This window comes from Pteronotus mesoamericanus, unplaced genomic scaffold, assembly GCF_021234165.1.
Source record: "Pteronotus mesoamericanus isolate MK-2021 breed Mesoamerican mustached bat unplaced genomic scaffold, CSHL_Meso_final contig_2, whole genome shotgun sequence".
Taxonomy (NCBI): domain Eukaryota; kingdom Metazoa; phylum Chordata; class Mammalia; order Chiroptera; family Mormoopidae; genus Pteronotus; species Pteronotus mesoamericanus.
Window position 1 is genome coordinate 28,411,080 of NW_026555084.1, and position 14,236 is coordinate 28,425,315.

Consider the following 14,236-nt stretch of genomic DNA (forward strand, 5'->3'; position numbering starts at 1 on the left):
GAGAATAAAATGGTAATTCTTTCTTTCTTCAAACAATATGATCCTTAGAATTAGACTTGAATTCAAATTCCAGCTCTTTAATTCTGTTTGTGCCTTTAAATAAACAACTTCCACATTTAAGAAGGGCTAAAATGTCCATCATGTTCTAAACAGGTAATCTTTGATAATACTGGTTTTATTCTGCTGGTGCATGTGAAATGGTATATCTCAATATTGTGATATATTTTGTGCATAAGTCTAAGTTTTTTGACAAGCTGCGCACCTGAAAAATTACATTAAAAATTATTTCTAAGTTATAAATTTAAAACTTTTGAAAAATATAAACTTTTAAAGTCATGCATAGTTTAGTGATTAAACTTTAGTTTTTGAGAAATTTGTATTTAAGAAAATTAGTCCAAACATTCTAATTAGTGTTCTGATGTGGAGTAGTGGGATCATAAGTACTTCTTTAAGTTGAATTTCATTTCTAAAAATGAATTTGTGCAACAAATGATAAAAATCTAATAATAAAAGACTTTGAATCTAATGTTTGTTTCTTTTCCTCTTTCTTAAGGCATCTGCTTCTGGTGATGTGAGCTGTGTGGATGAAATTCTTAAAGTAAGTTATGTGTTTTCTTTTTAGTAGGTTCAGCTCTACTATCCTCTTACCCTCTCCCCCCCCCCCTTTTCACAAAGGATCAGAAGCAACAGATCGCTCACATGTGTAACTTTTGCTCATCAAAAATTATTGGCTCTATTATGCTTATATTCATAGTTAGGTTCCACATCACTTGGTTTGTTTACTTTTTTTTCTCAAAGAGCGGTTTTTGTTTTTAAGTTAAAAAATTCATCCTAACTGTTTGCCTTAAAAAGAGGAAGAAACCAAATATAACTGTACTTTCTCAGGTTTGTCTGTTAATAATTTGAAGGGCTAAAAACTCACTAGTTTTATCAGTCAAACCATCACATTGAAAATAACTTGCTTTGTAATTTATCTGTACATACTGATCAAATCCTACACTGAAAGACCTCTGGAATACTGCATATTTTGAGTGTTTAATGGAATATGTTTAAAATTGACACATGACCAAAAACGTATATTGCTCTCTTGGGAAAAGAAAAGGAGAAAGTCCAGTGAATTAAAGAGTGACAATAACTACTTTTGAATCAATAGAGAAAAACCGTCAGAAACATATTACATGGACTTCGTGCAAAAGCTCCTAAATTTTTGTGTCTATACTTGCAGTTCATTATGGATACTTTTGAAAGACTACTTGCTTTGGCTGCTTTCGCTTTATTCTCTCCTTTCCCTTAGCCCAGTATAATTTTTCTTTTACCTCTACCATTCTGCTGAATCTGGGCTATAAGGTCATTGGGGATTTCATTCGAGTTCTCTACTCTTTCCACTGTTTTAAAAATTGTTATTTTTTCCTTTTGAAGCATCATTCTTCCTTCCTTGACTGTTATCCTTCGTTGTTTTTATTTCCCACCCACCATTCTTGACTCTCATTCTCTGCCTTTGGGGAACCCTTGTGTCTTCTCTCTTGAATATGGGTGCATTTTCTAGCCTCTTCTCTTCTTTTCGTTCTTTTACTGCCTTTTTTCTCCATTTTTTTGGCTTTATCTGTTAGACAACTATTCAGACTTCTCTTCTGCCTTGGTCTCTTTTGGGTTTGGCTTATGTTTCTTAATTGCTTGTTAGCTGGGTCTCCATTTGGGTTTCTTCCTGCTTTTTCATTTCCTTCCATTACTGGTACTACCATTCCCCCATGCTTGTAAGTGAAGAATCCTAATTATCTCTTATTTCCTTCTCTCACATTCTATTTAATCACAAAACTACATGTAGAATTTGAACATGTCTTGAAAATATTAATTCTTTCATTTCCGTTTCTGCCCCCTTGAGCTTCAGTAATAGCAGTGTACAGTCCTCCCTCTGCCTTTCTGCCTTCAGTCTCTCTGCTCATCTCTCGCCTGTATTGCTACCAGGTTCTTTGCCTCAGTCCTTTATCTTCGTAAATTAATGTGCTTCCTAGAAATGTTCAGTGGCTCTCCAAGGCCCATCCAAAGAATAGTATCCAAACTTAACATTCCACATCTTCCACAGGCCAGTCCTAGCCTCTCCCACTATTGATTGACCAAACTGGTTTCCCTAAGCCATACACTTTCTTGCTTTTTTACCTTTTGAAGAAACTTTTCATGGAATGTGTTTCTCCTTCCTCTTCAGTTACATATAGATTCTGTTTTTTCTTAGAGTCCTAACGAAATTCCTCTTCCCCCTGTGTCAAACTATCAGAAACCACAGTGATAAACTCCTTCTTCTGATTTTCATATAGTGCTCATCTTTCAGTTGCCATGTATATAAAAACACTAAGAGAACATGTATCTTTCCCCCAAATACTCATAAGTGCATGGCATACTAATACCTAGAAGAAATCTTAGATTTTCTTATATTTAATTATTTCTTTGATATTATTGACAGTTTATCCTATATTTTATATATACAGGGTGGCGTATGGCCTGAGGAAGAGTTAAATAGATTTTCTATTGAGGATATTTTGGTATTTGAGGTGTAAAATGCCAACACTGAAAACCTGGGGCATATGATTTTCTGTTTTCTTTTCCCTTCCCTATGTGTGCAAGGAACTTCAGGTCCAAATTCCCTTCATGATTTCTTGATATTTGTAGTCATACTGTTTCTAGGAACAGACTCGAAGAAAAAAAATTTAATGTAAAAGTAATACGTGTTTTCTGGGAAAAAAATTTTGTTAATTCAGATCTTACTAATTGAACACCTATTATGTGTCAAGCAGTGGGGATACAATGGTGGTAATAATGATACTGTTGCATCCTTTGAGTTGACATTCGAGAGCAGGATGTAGGAAATCAACTAGATAGTATTATTTCAGTAAGTGAACTGCCATTAAAAAATAAAGCACCATTGTAAGAGGATAAAGAGCAATTACAGTGCAGTTGGCTGTTCTGGATCAAGTAGTAGAGACTGAATCACGTACTTGTGTCTTTTGCCCCTTCTGTCATTCTTTTGTCCAAAGATAGTTACTGTTAACCATTTTCTAGAGAATTTTTCTTTTTTTTAAAGATTTTATTTATTTACAGAGAGGAAGGGACAGAGAAAGAGAGGGAAAGAAACATTGATGTGCAAGAGATACATTGATCTTTTGTCTGGCACGCTCCCAACTTGGGATCTGGCCTGCAACCCAGGCATGTGCCCTGACTGGGAATCGAACTAGTGACCTTTTGGTTCACGGGCCAGCACTCAATTCACTGAACCACACCAGCCAGGGCTAGAGATTTTTTTTATATATAAACATTTACTGTGATTTGTGTTTGTCACTTTAATAATATACATCATTTCATATCAGTATTTGAATTTCTCATTTTACTGTCTGCTTGGTGTTCTTTTTTATGGGTGTCTGGTAATTTAATTATTCCTGTATCGTTGGACATTTAGGTTGCTTCCATTTCTTAAGTGTGAGCTGCTTGAACATGTATCTTTACTGTGTGGGTATAAGCTGTAAGGTAAATTCCTAAAAGTTACACCACCTTTATTATATTTTCTCTGTATACCTAATGGTTTACTTTGAGCTAAATGCCAAAATAAACAGCTTTGTCCTTATTCCAAGTATGATACTTCTCTCTCCCCTGCTCCCCTAACATGCAATTGTGATCTTACCCAAACCTCTCCTTGGACTTACTTGGCATATGCTTAGACAGAAGGTATTGAATAAAATCAGACTTATGGCCTTGCTTGTTTGTCTTCCTGCTCATGTGCTTTTGATAATCTCTCTTCTGAATTTCCTGACCAAAATTTCCTGTCAGTGAATAGGCTCAGTGGCCAGATTTGTAGGATGAAATTCTGTGTTCATTACTTACTAAGTTTGTGACCTTGAATAAATAACCTCTGTGCTTTAATTTCATCCTGCATAGACTTAGGATAATAATGGTATTTACCTCATAATGTCATTGTGAGCACTATGTGAGTAATAGACATGTAAAACCCTTAGCATGGTATCTGACTCATTACAGGTACACAATAAGTGTTAGCTGCTTTTATTATTATCCCCCTCCTCCCACTTCCACAGCAAGCTCTTCCTCGGTAGCATTTTATTATGTGCCTTGTATTTGATTACAGGCTGATTTCTGTAACCATTCACAGGTTTCATTATCTTAATTCAAAGCTCCCTGAAGCCAGAGAGTGTATATTATTTTTCCTATAACCTGACCCATAGTGCCTTGCACACAGTTGTGCTTAATTAATATTTATTGATTAAATATGTATACTTTTGGAGGAGCAATCATGAAACCAGCATTTATAATACAAATCTGGTTTTTAGCTGTGTAATTTTTATCCTTGACCTGGTTGAAAACAAACTGTAATAATTACATTTCAGGAGATGACGCATTCATGGCCTCCCCCTCTAACGGCTATTCATACACCATGCAAAACAGAACCTTCCAAATTTCCTTTTCCAACTAAGGTAAGTAAATAAAATGTGTCTTTGATACTATAAGAAAACTCTAAATGGCTTGACTAAAATTATATGAACTCAAAATTGTCTTGCCATTCCCATTCTAGTGGGAGACAGACAACAAACAATAGAATAAATAGATAAGTTCAGCAAGTGATAATTGCTGTGAAGAAAATAAAACTAGATAGTAGAATCAAGAGTGATTTACATTTGAGAAGTACTTGAAAAGCTTCGAAAGCAATATGGGGAAGAGACTTTCAAGTTCGTCGCCAGCTATTACGGTATTCTAGTCTACAGGTGGTAAGATCTTGTCAAACTGTTGTCTGAGAAACTCCTTTTTATAGGACATAGAAACCATCTTTATGTCATATGAGAAAAATTCCTCAGACAAAAATTCCAAGTTCAACTAAAATCAGCGGATTTTTTTTACATTAAATTATACAGGAATACATTCTCCTTGTTTAGTTTGACCAGATCTTCTAATAATAACTTTCCTTAGTTCTGTCTTCTCCATCTCATTGGAGTTCCTTTCATACATTCCTTTGTAAGACTTTTTTTTCTTTAATCCTCACTCTAAGGGTATGTTTATTGGTTTTAGAGGGGTTGGGGGGAGAGAGAAACATCGATACGAGAGGGAATCATTGATCGGTTGCCTCTTGTATGAGCCCCAGCTGGGGATTGAACTCGCAGCCTAGGTATGTGCCCTGACTGGGGATCAAACCTGAAACCTTTTGGTGTAGGATGACACTCCAGCCAACAGAGCCACCCAGCCAGGGCCCTTTGTAAGACTTTTCATATGCATTTACATACATATGTATGTAGTCATTACATGTAACCATTTTCTGATCATTTCTTTACAGATTATTGTATATTTTTAATCAGTCAGCAATAGATCTTAGAGAGCTTTCCTTGTTACTACACATATATTACCTATAGATTGTAAATAGTTAATATATTACATATAAAGGTATTTCATTTTTTAAAATTGCATCAGTAGTATAAGTGTATCTTATTATTCAGCTGTGTCCCTTTGGTATTTAAGTTGTTGCCAAGCTTTCATTTCTGGAAACTTTGCTTTAGTGGATACCTTTGTTCATGCCTTTTTGCGTGCATGCAAGTTTCTTTTGGGAAAAAAGCAAGAAGCAGAATTACTGTGTATTGAAAGTATATGTTTAATACAGACTCTCATATTCCCTCTGTAGTGTTTGTATTAGTCAGTGCTATCACTTGTATTCCCTGTTTATCTTCACACGCACACCCCTTTTGTTATTTTAACCACCAATCTTTTGGGTGAAAAATGGCATTCCGTTTCCTGGATTGCTACTGAAGTTCATCAGCTTTATGTGCTTTATGCACTTGTCATCCACTTGATTTCTATAGGGATGAATTTGTCAGTTTCCTCTACCCTTTGGGGTTGCATCTTTCACCTAGGAGTTTTAGAAGGATTTCCTTTTTTGTTTTATGTTGTTTTGTTTGAATTCTGGATTCTAGTATTTTCTTTTACTGCATGTTGCAAATGTATTTCCCAGAGTCCTTTTAAGTTTTATGGTCTAGAACAGGGGTGTCCAACCCACTGCATGCAGGCAGCCCCGAATGGCTATGAATGTGGCCCAAGACAAAATTGTAAATTTACTTAAAAGCATTACTTAGTTTTATTACTCAGTTTTATACTAAGTTTTATTACTTAGATATGTACATTTTCTATATTAGTGATCACAAACTTAGGACCTGCTCAACGATTTTAAAAGATTATCAAAAGGGCCACTGCATAATTAGGGTTATATGAGGACTTTTTTGCTTATTTGTGATGGCAGATATGAAAATTACTCACAGACTTTTTTCTTGCTCATCAGTTTTTGTTAGTGTTTGTGTATTTAATGTATGACCCAAGACAACTCTTCTTTTTCCAGTGTGGCTCAGAGACACCAAAAAGTTGGACACCCCGGTCTAGAAGGGTATAATTTTTTTTTTTAAGATTTTACTTATTTATTTTTAGAGAAGGGAGGGAGAAAGAGAGGTAGAGAAACATTGATGTGCTATAGACACATCAAGACATTGCCTCTCGCATGCCCCCAACTGAGGACCTAGCCTGCAACCTAGGCATGTGCCCTGGGCATGTGCCCTGACTGGAAACTGAACCAGTGACCTTTCAGTTCACAGGTTGGCACTCAGTCCACTGAGCCACACTAGCCAAGGCTGGAAGGTTTTAATTTTGATGAATATCTTTTTCTTATACTTTAGCTGTTTAATTTCTTGTTAATGAAGGCTGTTCATCCCATAGGATTATAAACATATCCCTTTATTTTTCTTTTAATGTGATTGCAGCTTTCTTTGCTATGTTTGTAATTAACCCAATTTATTTTTATAAATGATGATAGAGATACAACTTTCTGCCTGTATATACACCGTACCACTCTTCTACTTTTCCCACCTGATCTTAGCCAAAAGGCCAAGAAGCAATCTTTTACTTTTTAAATCAGCTTTTCCACATGCAAAATACACATTTATTTAATATACAGTGTGAGTTTTGATGTATGCACCTTTGTAACCACTACCCTAATCAATAATTAGGACATTTCCAGCATTCCTAAAGTTTCCTTACATTCCTTTGCAGTCCACCTCACTCCCACCACTGGCCCTGCACAATTGCTGATTTATGTCATTTTAGATAAGTTTTGCTTTTTCTCTAATTTTATATAAATGGAATCCATTCAAGTGTTTACTTCCATTGTATATATAGTTAACCTTCTTTGGTCAGCATATACTTTTGGCATTCTTCCATGTTCTTGAATGTATCAGTAATTTGTTTCTTTTTGTATTCCTTTTTATTTCTGTTGTATGAAAATACCAAAATTTATCCATTCGCTTGTTGATTAACACTTGAGTTTTTCCCAGATTTGGACTATTAAGAATAAAGTATAAACATTCACTTACCAGTCTTTGTATGGGTAAATACTGGGTCATATTTTTTTTAATTAAAAAAAATTTTTAAATCATCACCCAAGGATATGTTTTTATTGATTTTAGAGAGAGAGAAAGAGAGGGAGGGAGGGGAAGGGAGAGAAAAACATCAAGTGGTTACCTCCTCTATGTGCCAACAGAATTGAAACGCAGGTACATGCCCTGACCAGGAATCAAACCTGCAACCCTTTGGGGTACAGGACAATGCTCCAACCAGCTGAGCCACCCAGCCAGGGCTACTGGGTCATGTGTCGAGCGCATGTTAAATTAATACTAAACTGAAAACTATTTTTCCAAAGTGATTGTATCATTCCTGCTTCTCCCCACTCCCATCCCCCAGCAGTGTCTGACAGATTTTGTTCTTCATCCTCACCTACATTTGGTATTGTCAGGCATTTATTTTTAGCCATTTTACTGGGCAGGTATACAGATATCTCATTTTGGTTTTAATTTGTATTTCCCTGGTGGCAAATGATGTTGAACTTTTTTAATGAGCTAATTAACCATTCTTTTCTTTTTTTAAGTATCAGTTCAAATCTTTTCCCTTTTTGTGTGGGTGGTGGTGGCAGCGGCGGCAGCGTTGACTGTTTTGTGGGTTTTTTCCTTATAATATCTGTGGTTTTGGTGTCAGGGTAGTACTGGCTTCCTAAAATGAGCAAGGAAGTGTTCCCTTATCTTTAGTTTCTGAAATAGTTTTTGGAATATTATTATTAATTCTTCCTTGAATGTTTAATATAATTCAACAGCGAAGCTGTCTGGACCTGTAGAGTTCTTTATTGGAAGGTTGTAAATTACAAAGTCAGTTTCTTTGTTACATATGGAGCTATTTAGATTTTTATTCCTTGTGTGCATTTTGGTGATTTGTTTATTTTATCTAAATAGTCAAATTTATTGTCATAGATTTATTTATAATATATACTTATTTTAATGTACAAAGGATCTGTAGTGAAGTCCTTTTCCCCTCTGACAGTAATAATTTGTGTTTTTTTCTTTGATCATTTTAGCTAGAGATTTATCAGTTTTAGTGATAATTTCCAACAACCATCTTAGTCTTTCTCAGTTTTCTATTTCTTTGATTTTTTGCTTTTATTGTAATTATTTTCTTTTTTCTACTTATTCTGGGTTTTATTTGCTTCTTTTCTAACTTACTAAGGTGGGAACTTAGATCATAGATTATAAGTACTTCTTGATTTAAGTATTTAAAACTACCAATTTCCCTCTAAGCCCTGCTTTAGTTGTACCTCATAAATTATGACATGTTGTGTTTTTATTATCATTCATTGCAAAATATTTTTTATGTGACTTCTTTGATCCATGGGTCATTTAGAAATACGTGGTTATATTTTCAACTATTTAAGGATTTTCCAGATATCATTTTGTTAATTCATTTCTAATTTATATATGTTCTTTTCAGACAGTATGTGCTGTATAATTTCAGTCCTTTTAAATTTAAATGTTTATGGCCTAGTATATTATCTTTCTTAGTTACTGTTTCATGTGCACTAGATACAGTATGTTCTGTATTATCAGTTAGATCACATTGGTTGGGAGTAGTTATGTAACCTATATTTCTACTGACTTTCAGCCTACTCTTTCAGTTTCTGAAAGGAGAGTGTTGACATCTGCATCTGTATCTGCAGATCTCTTTCTTTCAGTTTTGTCTGTTTTTTTAGTTTATGTAATTTTGCAGCATTGTCATTAGGTATATAACATTCAGGATTCGTTTGTCTTTCTGATGAATTGATCCCCTTTTACATTATGAGATGTCCCTCTTTATATCTGGTATTGATTGCTTGTTTTGAAATCTACTTTGTCTGATATTCAAGTCTACTTTGTCCGATGTTCCTGTATACTCTCCAGCTTTCTTTTATTATATTATTTAATAGCAATGCCTCTTTTTTAACTGTAAATTAAAGCTTGAGTTTGTTAGAAGACTGAATATAAGTTCATAATTTTGGCTAATAGCTACTTTTTCTTTTGGTGGGGGTAACACTTTTATTGAGATATAATATTATATATCATTCAGTTCATCCTGCTGAAGGGTTTTAGCAGTTACCCTTCTATATCTTCCAACCATTCTCCACCCCCTGGCCCTAGGCAACCACTAGTCTTAAGTTATAGCTGTATAGATTAACCTATTCTTGGTATTTTATGTAAATGCAGTCATGCAATATACAGTCTTTTGTATATTGTAAGTACAATAGACTAGATCTTTCACTTAGCGTGCTGCTTTCAAGGTTCATCTATGTGATAGTATGTATCAGTACTTCATTTTTTATGACTGAATGTAATTTATTAAAGGTTTTATTTAATTGTTTATAGAGAGAGGGGAAGGGAGCAAGAAAGTAAGGGAGCGAAACAGTGATTGGTTGCCTCTCACACACACCCTGAGCAGGGCAAACTGGTGACCTTTTGCTTGCAGGACAACGCCCAACCAAGCCACACCTGTAAGGGCTGGCTGAATATATTTTATTGTATGGATATATAGTATTTTGTTTATCTCTTCAGTTGATTGACATTTGGATTGTTTTCAGTTTTTGGCTATTAAGGCAAATGCTGCTGTAACATTAATAAAGTGTTTGTGTAGATGTATGTTTTCAATTCTCTTTGTTTATCTACCCAGGAGTGGAAATGCTAGGTCCTATGGAAACTGTGTGTTTAATATATGAGGAACTGCCTAATGATTTTCTGAAGTAGCTGGTCCATTTTACGTAACCCACCAGCAGTGTATGAGAGTTTGAATTGTCCACATCCTGGCCAGCTTGTTACTATGTTTCTTTTTGATTATAGGTAGTTTAGTGGGTGTGAACTGGAATGTCAGTGTGGTTTTGATACTCATTTTTCTGATGGTTAATCATGCTGAGAATCTTTTCATGGCCTTATTGGCCTTTGTATATCTTATTAGAAGATAATAAATATACATCTCAGATATTTTGCTGATTTTTAAGTTAGGTTGTCTTTTTAACATTAAGTTATAGGAGTTCTTTGTTTATTTGGCGTGCAGTCACTTATCAGACACACGATTTGCAAAAATTTTCTTTTATGCTGTGGGTTTCTTGATGGTATTCTCTAAAGGCTTTATTATTTATTTTTAGAGAGAGGGGAGGGAGGGAGAAAGTGAGGGAGAGAAGGAGGGAGACAGTGAGGGAGAAAAACATCCACTGGTTGCCTCTCTCGTGTGCCCTGACCAGAGATCAAACCTGCAACCCAGGTGCATGCCCTGACCGGGAATCAAAATGGCGACCTTTTGATTTGTGGGATGATACCCAACCAACTGAGCCACACTGATCAAAGCTTGATGGTATTCTTTAAAGCACAAAAATTTTTAATTTTGATGAAGTCCAATTTCTCTATTTCTTGTTTGTGTTTTTGGTGTCATAGCTAAGAAACCATTGCATGATCCAAGGTAACAGAGATTTACTCCTATGTTTTTTCCTAAGAATTTTATAGTTTTAAATATTATTATTGGGTTGACTAAAAAGTCCCTTTAGGTTTTTTCCATAAAATGAAAGACACTCTTTTCATTTTCACCAATAACTTTATTGATTTCGATATTTTGAGTATGTCAGCTGTCTCCCATGTGATACAACATTGACTGTTGTCAACTTCACCTGCTCTACCTGACCATGGAGCTTCATCCATCGAGAAATCTCCAGCACAAAACTTTGCAAACCACTTTTGACATGTTCAATCAGTCACAGCACCCTCTCCGTACACTGCACAAATCTGTTTTTACATTTAAGTTGTGTTTTTATGTGTTTTGTGTGATCACTCTAGAGTTTACAGTATGACATCTCAATTACTTTTAATCCAGCACCTAAGGCTGCTTGGCCACACTGCCCACAAGTACTTCTAAATAATATATCATTTCATATATAGCTTAATGACTTTACAACAGTGTAACTTCATTTCCCTCCTTATAGTCCCTGTGCTTTTATCACTCACTCACCTATATGTCATAAACCTCACAACTTACTATTTCCTATATTTTTAAAAAGTGTTTTTTCATTTTCTCTTTTTAATTTTTTTTTTCAGTTACAGTTTATATTCAGTATTATTTTATATTAGTTTTGGGTGTATAGCATAATGGTTAGGTAGTCATATACTTTACAAAGTGATCCCCTCAATATTTCAAGTACCCACCTGGTACTGTACAGCGTTACTATAATATTATTGACTGTATTCCCTGTGCTGTGCTCTATATCCCCATAAATAGTTTGTAACTACGGATCTGTATTTCTAAATCCCTTTCATCTTTATCACCCATTGTCCCAGCCCCCTACCCCCACAACTATTAGTCTGTTCTTTTTATCTAGGAGTCTGTTTCTACTTTTTAAAAAAAATTTTATTCTTTAGATTCTGCATAAAAGTGAGATTATAATGGTATTTGTTTTTCCCTGCCTGACTTGTTATGCTTAGCCTAATAATACTCTTTGGGTCCATCCATGCTGTTGCAAATTGTAAGATTCAATTATTTTTTATGACCATGTAATATTCCATTATATATTTACTCGTCTATTGATGGGCATTTGGGTTGCTACCATATCTTGGCTGTAAATAACACTACAATTAACATAGGGGTGCATATGTTCTTTCCAATTAATGTTTTGGGTTTCTTCATATATATATATACACACGCAGAAGTGAAATTGCTGTGTCATAAGGCAGTCCTGTTTTTAATTTTTTGAGGTATCTCCATGCTGCTTTCCACAGTGGCTGCACCGATCTTAATTTCCCACCAGCAGTGCGAAAGGGTTCCCCCTTTCTCCATAGCCTCGCCAGCACTTGTTTGTTGGTTTATTGATGGTGGCCATTCTGACAGGTGTGAGGTGATATCTTCTCACTGTGGTTTTAATTTACATTTCTCTGATGATTAGTGACATCGAACATCTTTTATATGTATTAGCCATCTGTATATCCTCTTTGGAGAAGTGTCTGTTCAGGCCCTCTACCCACTTTTTAATTGGGTTGTTTGTTTTTTTGGTGTTGAGTTGTGTGAGTTCTTTATAAATTTTTGGCTATTAACCCCCTATCAGATGTATCATTGACGAATATGTTCACCCATTCAGTGAGTTGTCTTTTCATTTTGTTGATAAGTTTCCTTTGCTCTGCAAAAACTTTTAGTTTGATGTAATCCCATCTGTTTATTTTTTCTTTTCTTTTCCTTGCCTGATGAGATATATAAAAAACAAAATATTACTAAGAGAAATGTCTGAGATTTTACTGTGTCCATGTTTACTTCTAGGATTTTTATGGTTTTGAGTCTTTAATCCATGTTGAGTTTTTTCTTATTTATGTTGTAATTAGGTGATCCAGTTTCATTTTTGGCATGTATCTGTCCAACTTTTTCAAAACCATTTATTGAATAAACTGTCTTTATACCCTTTGTATGTTATTCCCTCCTTTGTTATATTTTAATTGATCATGTAGGTGTGGGTTTATTTTTGGGCTCTCTGTTCTGCTCCATTGATCTATGTGTCTGTTTTTATGCTAGCACCGTGCTATTCTGATTACAATAGCCTTGGTGTCAGGTTGCATGATACTTCAAATTTTGTTCTTTTTTCTCAAGATTGCTCTGGCTATTCAGGGTCTTTTCCAAATAACTTTTTGAATTACTCGCTCTAGTTCTGTGAAAAATACCATTGGTATTTATAGGAATTGTGTTGGACCTATAGATTTATTTGAAGGTATGAATATTTCAATGATGTTAATTCTTCCTGTCTATGAGCGTGGTATATACCTCCATTCATTTGTATCTTCTTCAGTTTTTTTCTTCAGTGTCTTGTAATTTTCCAAGTACAGGTCTTTAACCTTCTTGGTTAGATATATTCCTAGGTTCTTTCTCTCCCCTCCCGTCCCCTTCCACCTTCTCCTCCTCCCCCCCCTTTTTTTGTGCAATGGTAAATGAGATTATTTTCTTAGTTTCTCTTTCTGATAGTTCATTATTGGTGTATAAAAATGCAGCCAATTCCTGAATATTTATATCATGCTGCTTTATTGAATTCATGTATCAGTTTTAGTAGCTTTTGGTGGAATCTCTACAGTTCTCTAGATGAGGTCTGTCCATAAGGAATCCAGCCATGTAATAGAAGAACTAGAGACATTTATGTAAGAAGATACAAGATACAAGAAACATTGTAAATAGGACAGTGATTCCCCAGTCCCCTTCAAAGTAGGCACCTTGGGACCTTACAGAATCGACATCAGTTCTCCCAGTCAGCATCAGCTGCCCCGTTGTATTTACCTGAATCTCATTGACAGCCTGAAATCTCTTCCTTTTCAAAGGTGCTTTAGATTAGGGAAAAGCCAGAAGTCACAGGGCACCAAATCTGGACTGTAGAGGGGCTAAGTCACCTGGATTATATGATGTTTTGCCAGAAAAACTCCACATGAGCTGGCGCATTGTCTTGATGAAGCTGACAATCACTAGTTGCCCACAGCTGCGGCCTTCTGAATCATCCAAATAGTTTTCCTTGGAAAATGTTCAAGCTTAATGCAAAATTGGATGCAGATTCGTTGCTCTACTCGCTCAGTCATTTTGAATGTGATGGCTACTCAGTACACATGCTCACTTAACGGTGTCTACAGCCCCCACTGACTAGTACAGTGAAGTCGTCATTGTTCATGCATGTATATTCCAGTCCACTGTCCTTGGATGCCAGGTTACATTGATGTCATACAAACCATTCTCGTTGTATTAACAATGGCCGGGCTTTTTCTGGAAAGATCTTGATATATAGTATCACATCATCTGAAAATAATGACAGTTTTATTTCTTTCTTTCCAATTTGGATTGCCTTTCATATAGT

At 35.3% G+C, this 14,236-nt stretch overlaps 1 protein-coding gene across 2 annotated transcripts in view; it reads left to right on the forward strand.

The window, feature by feature from the left end:
- Positions 1-14,236, forward strand: part of AFF4 (ALF transcription elongation factor 4) — an 88,018-nt gene that overhangs the window by 27,662 nt on the left and 46,120 nt on the right. Inside the window, exons 4-5 of one of the 2 annotated variants that reach the window (XM_054568480.1) lie at positions 554-598; positions 4,389-4,475. In XM_054568480.1, coding sequence (XP_054424455.1) covers positions 554-598; positions 4,389-4,475 — 132 coding nt within the window. The remainder of the gene's footprint in view (positions 1-553; positions 599-4,388; positions 4,476-14,236) is intronic. The other variant, XM_054568481.1, reaches the window with a different exon arrangement.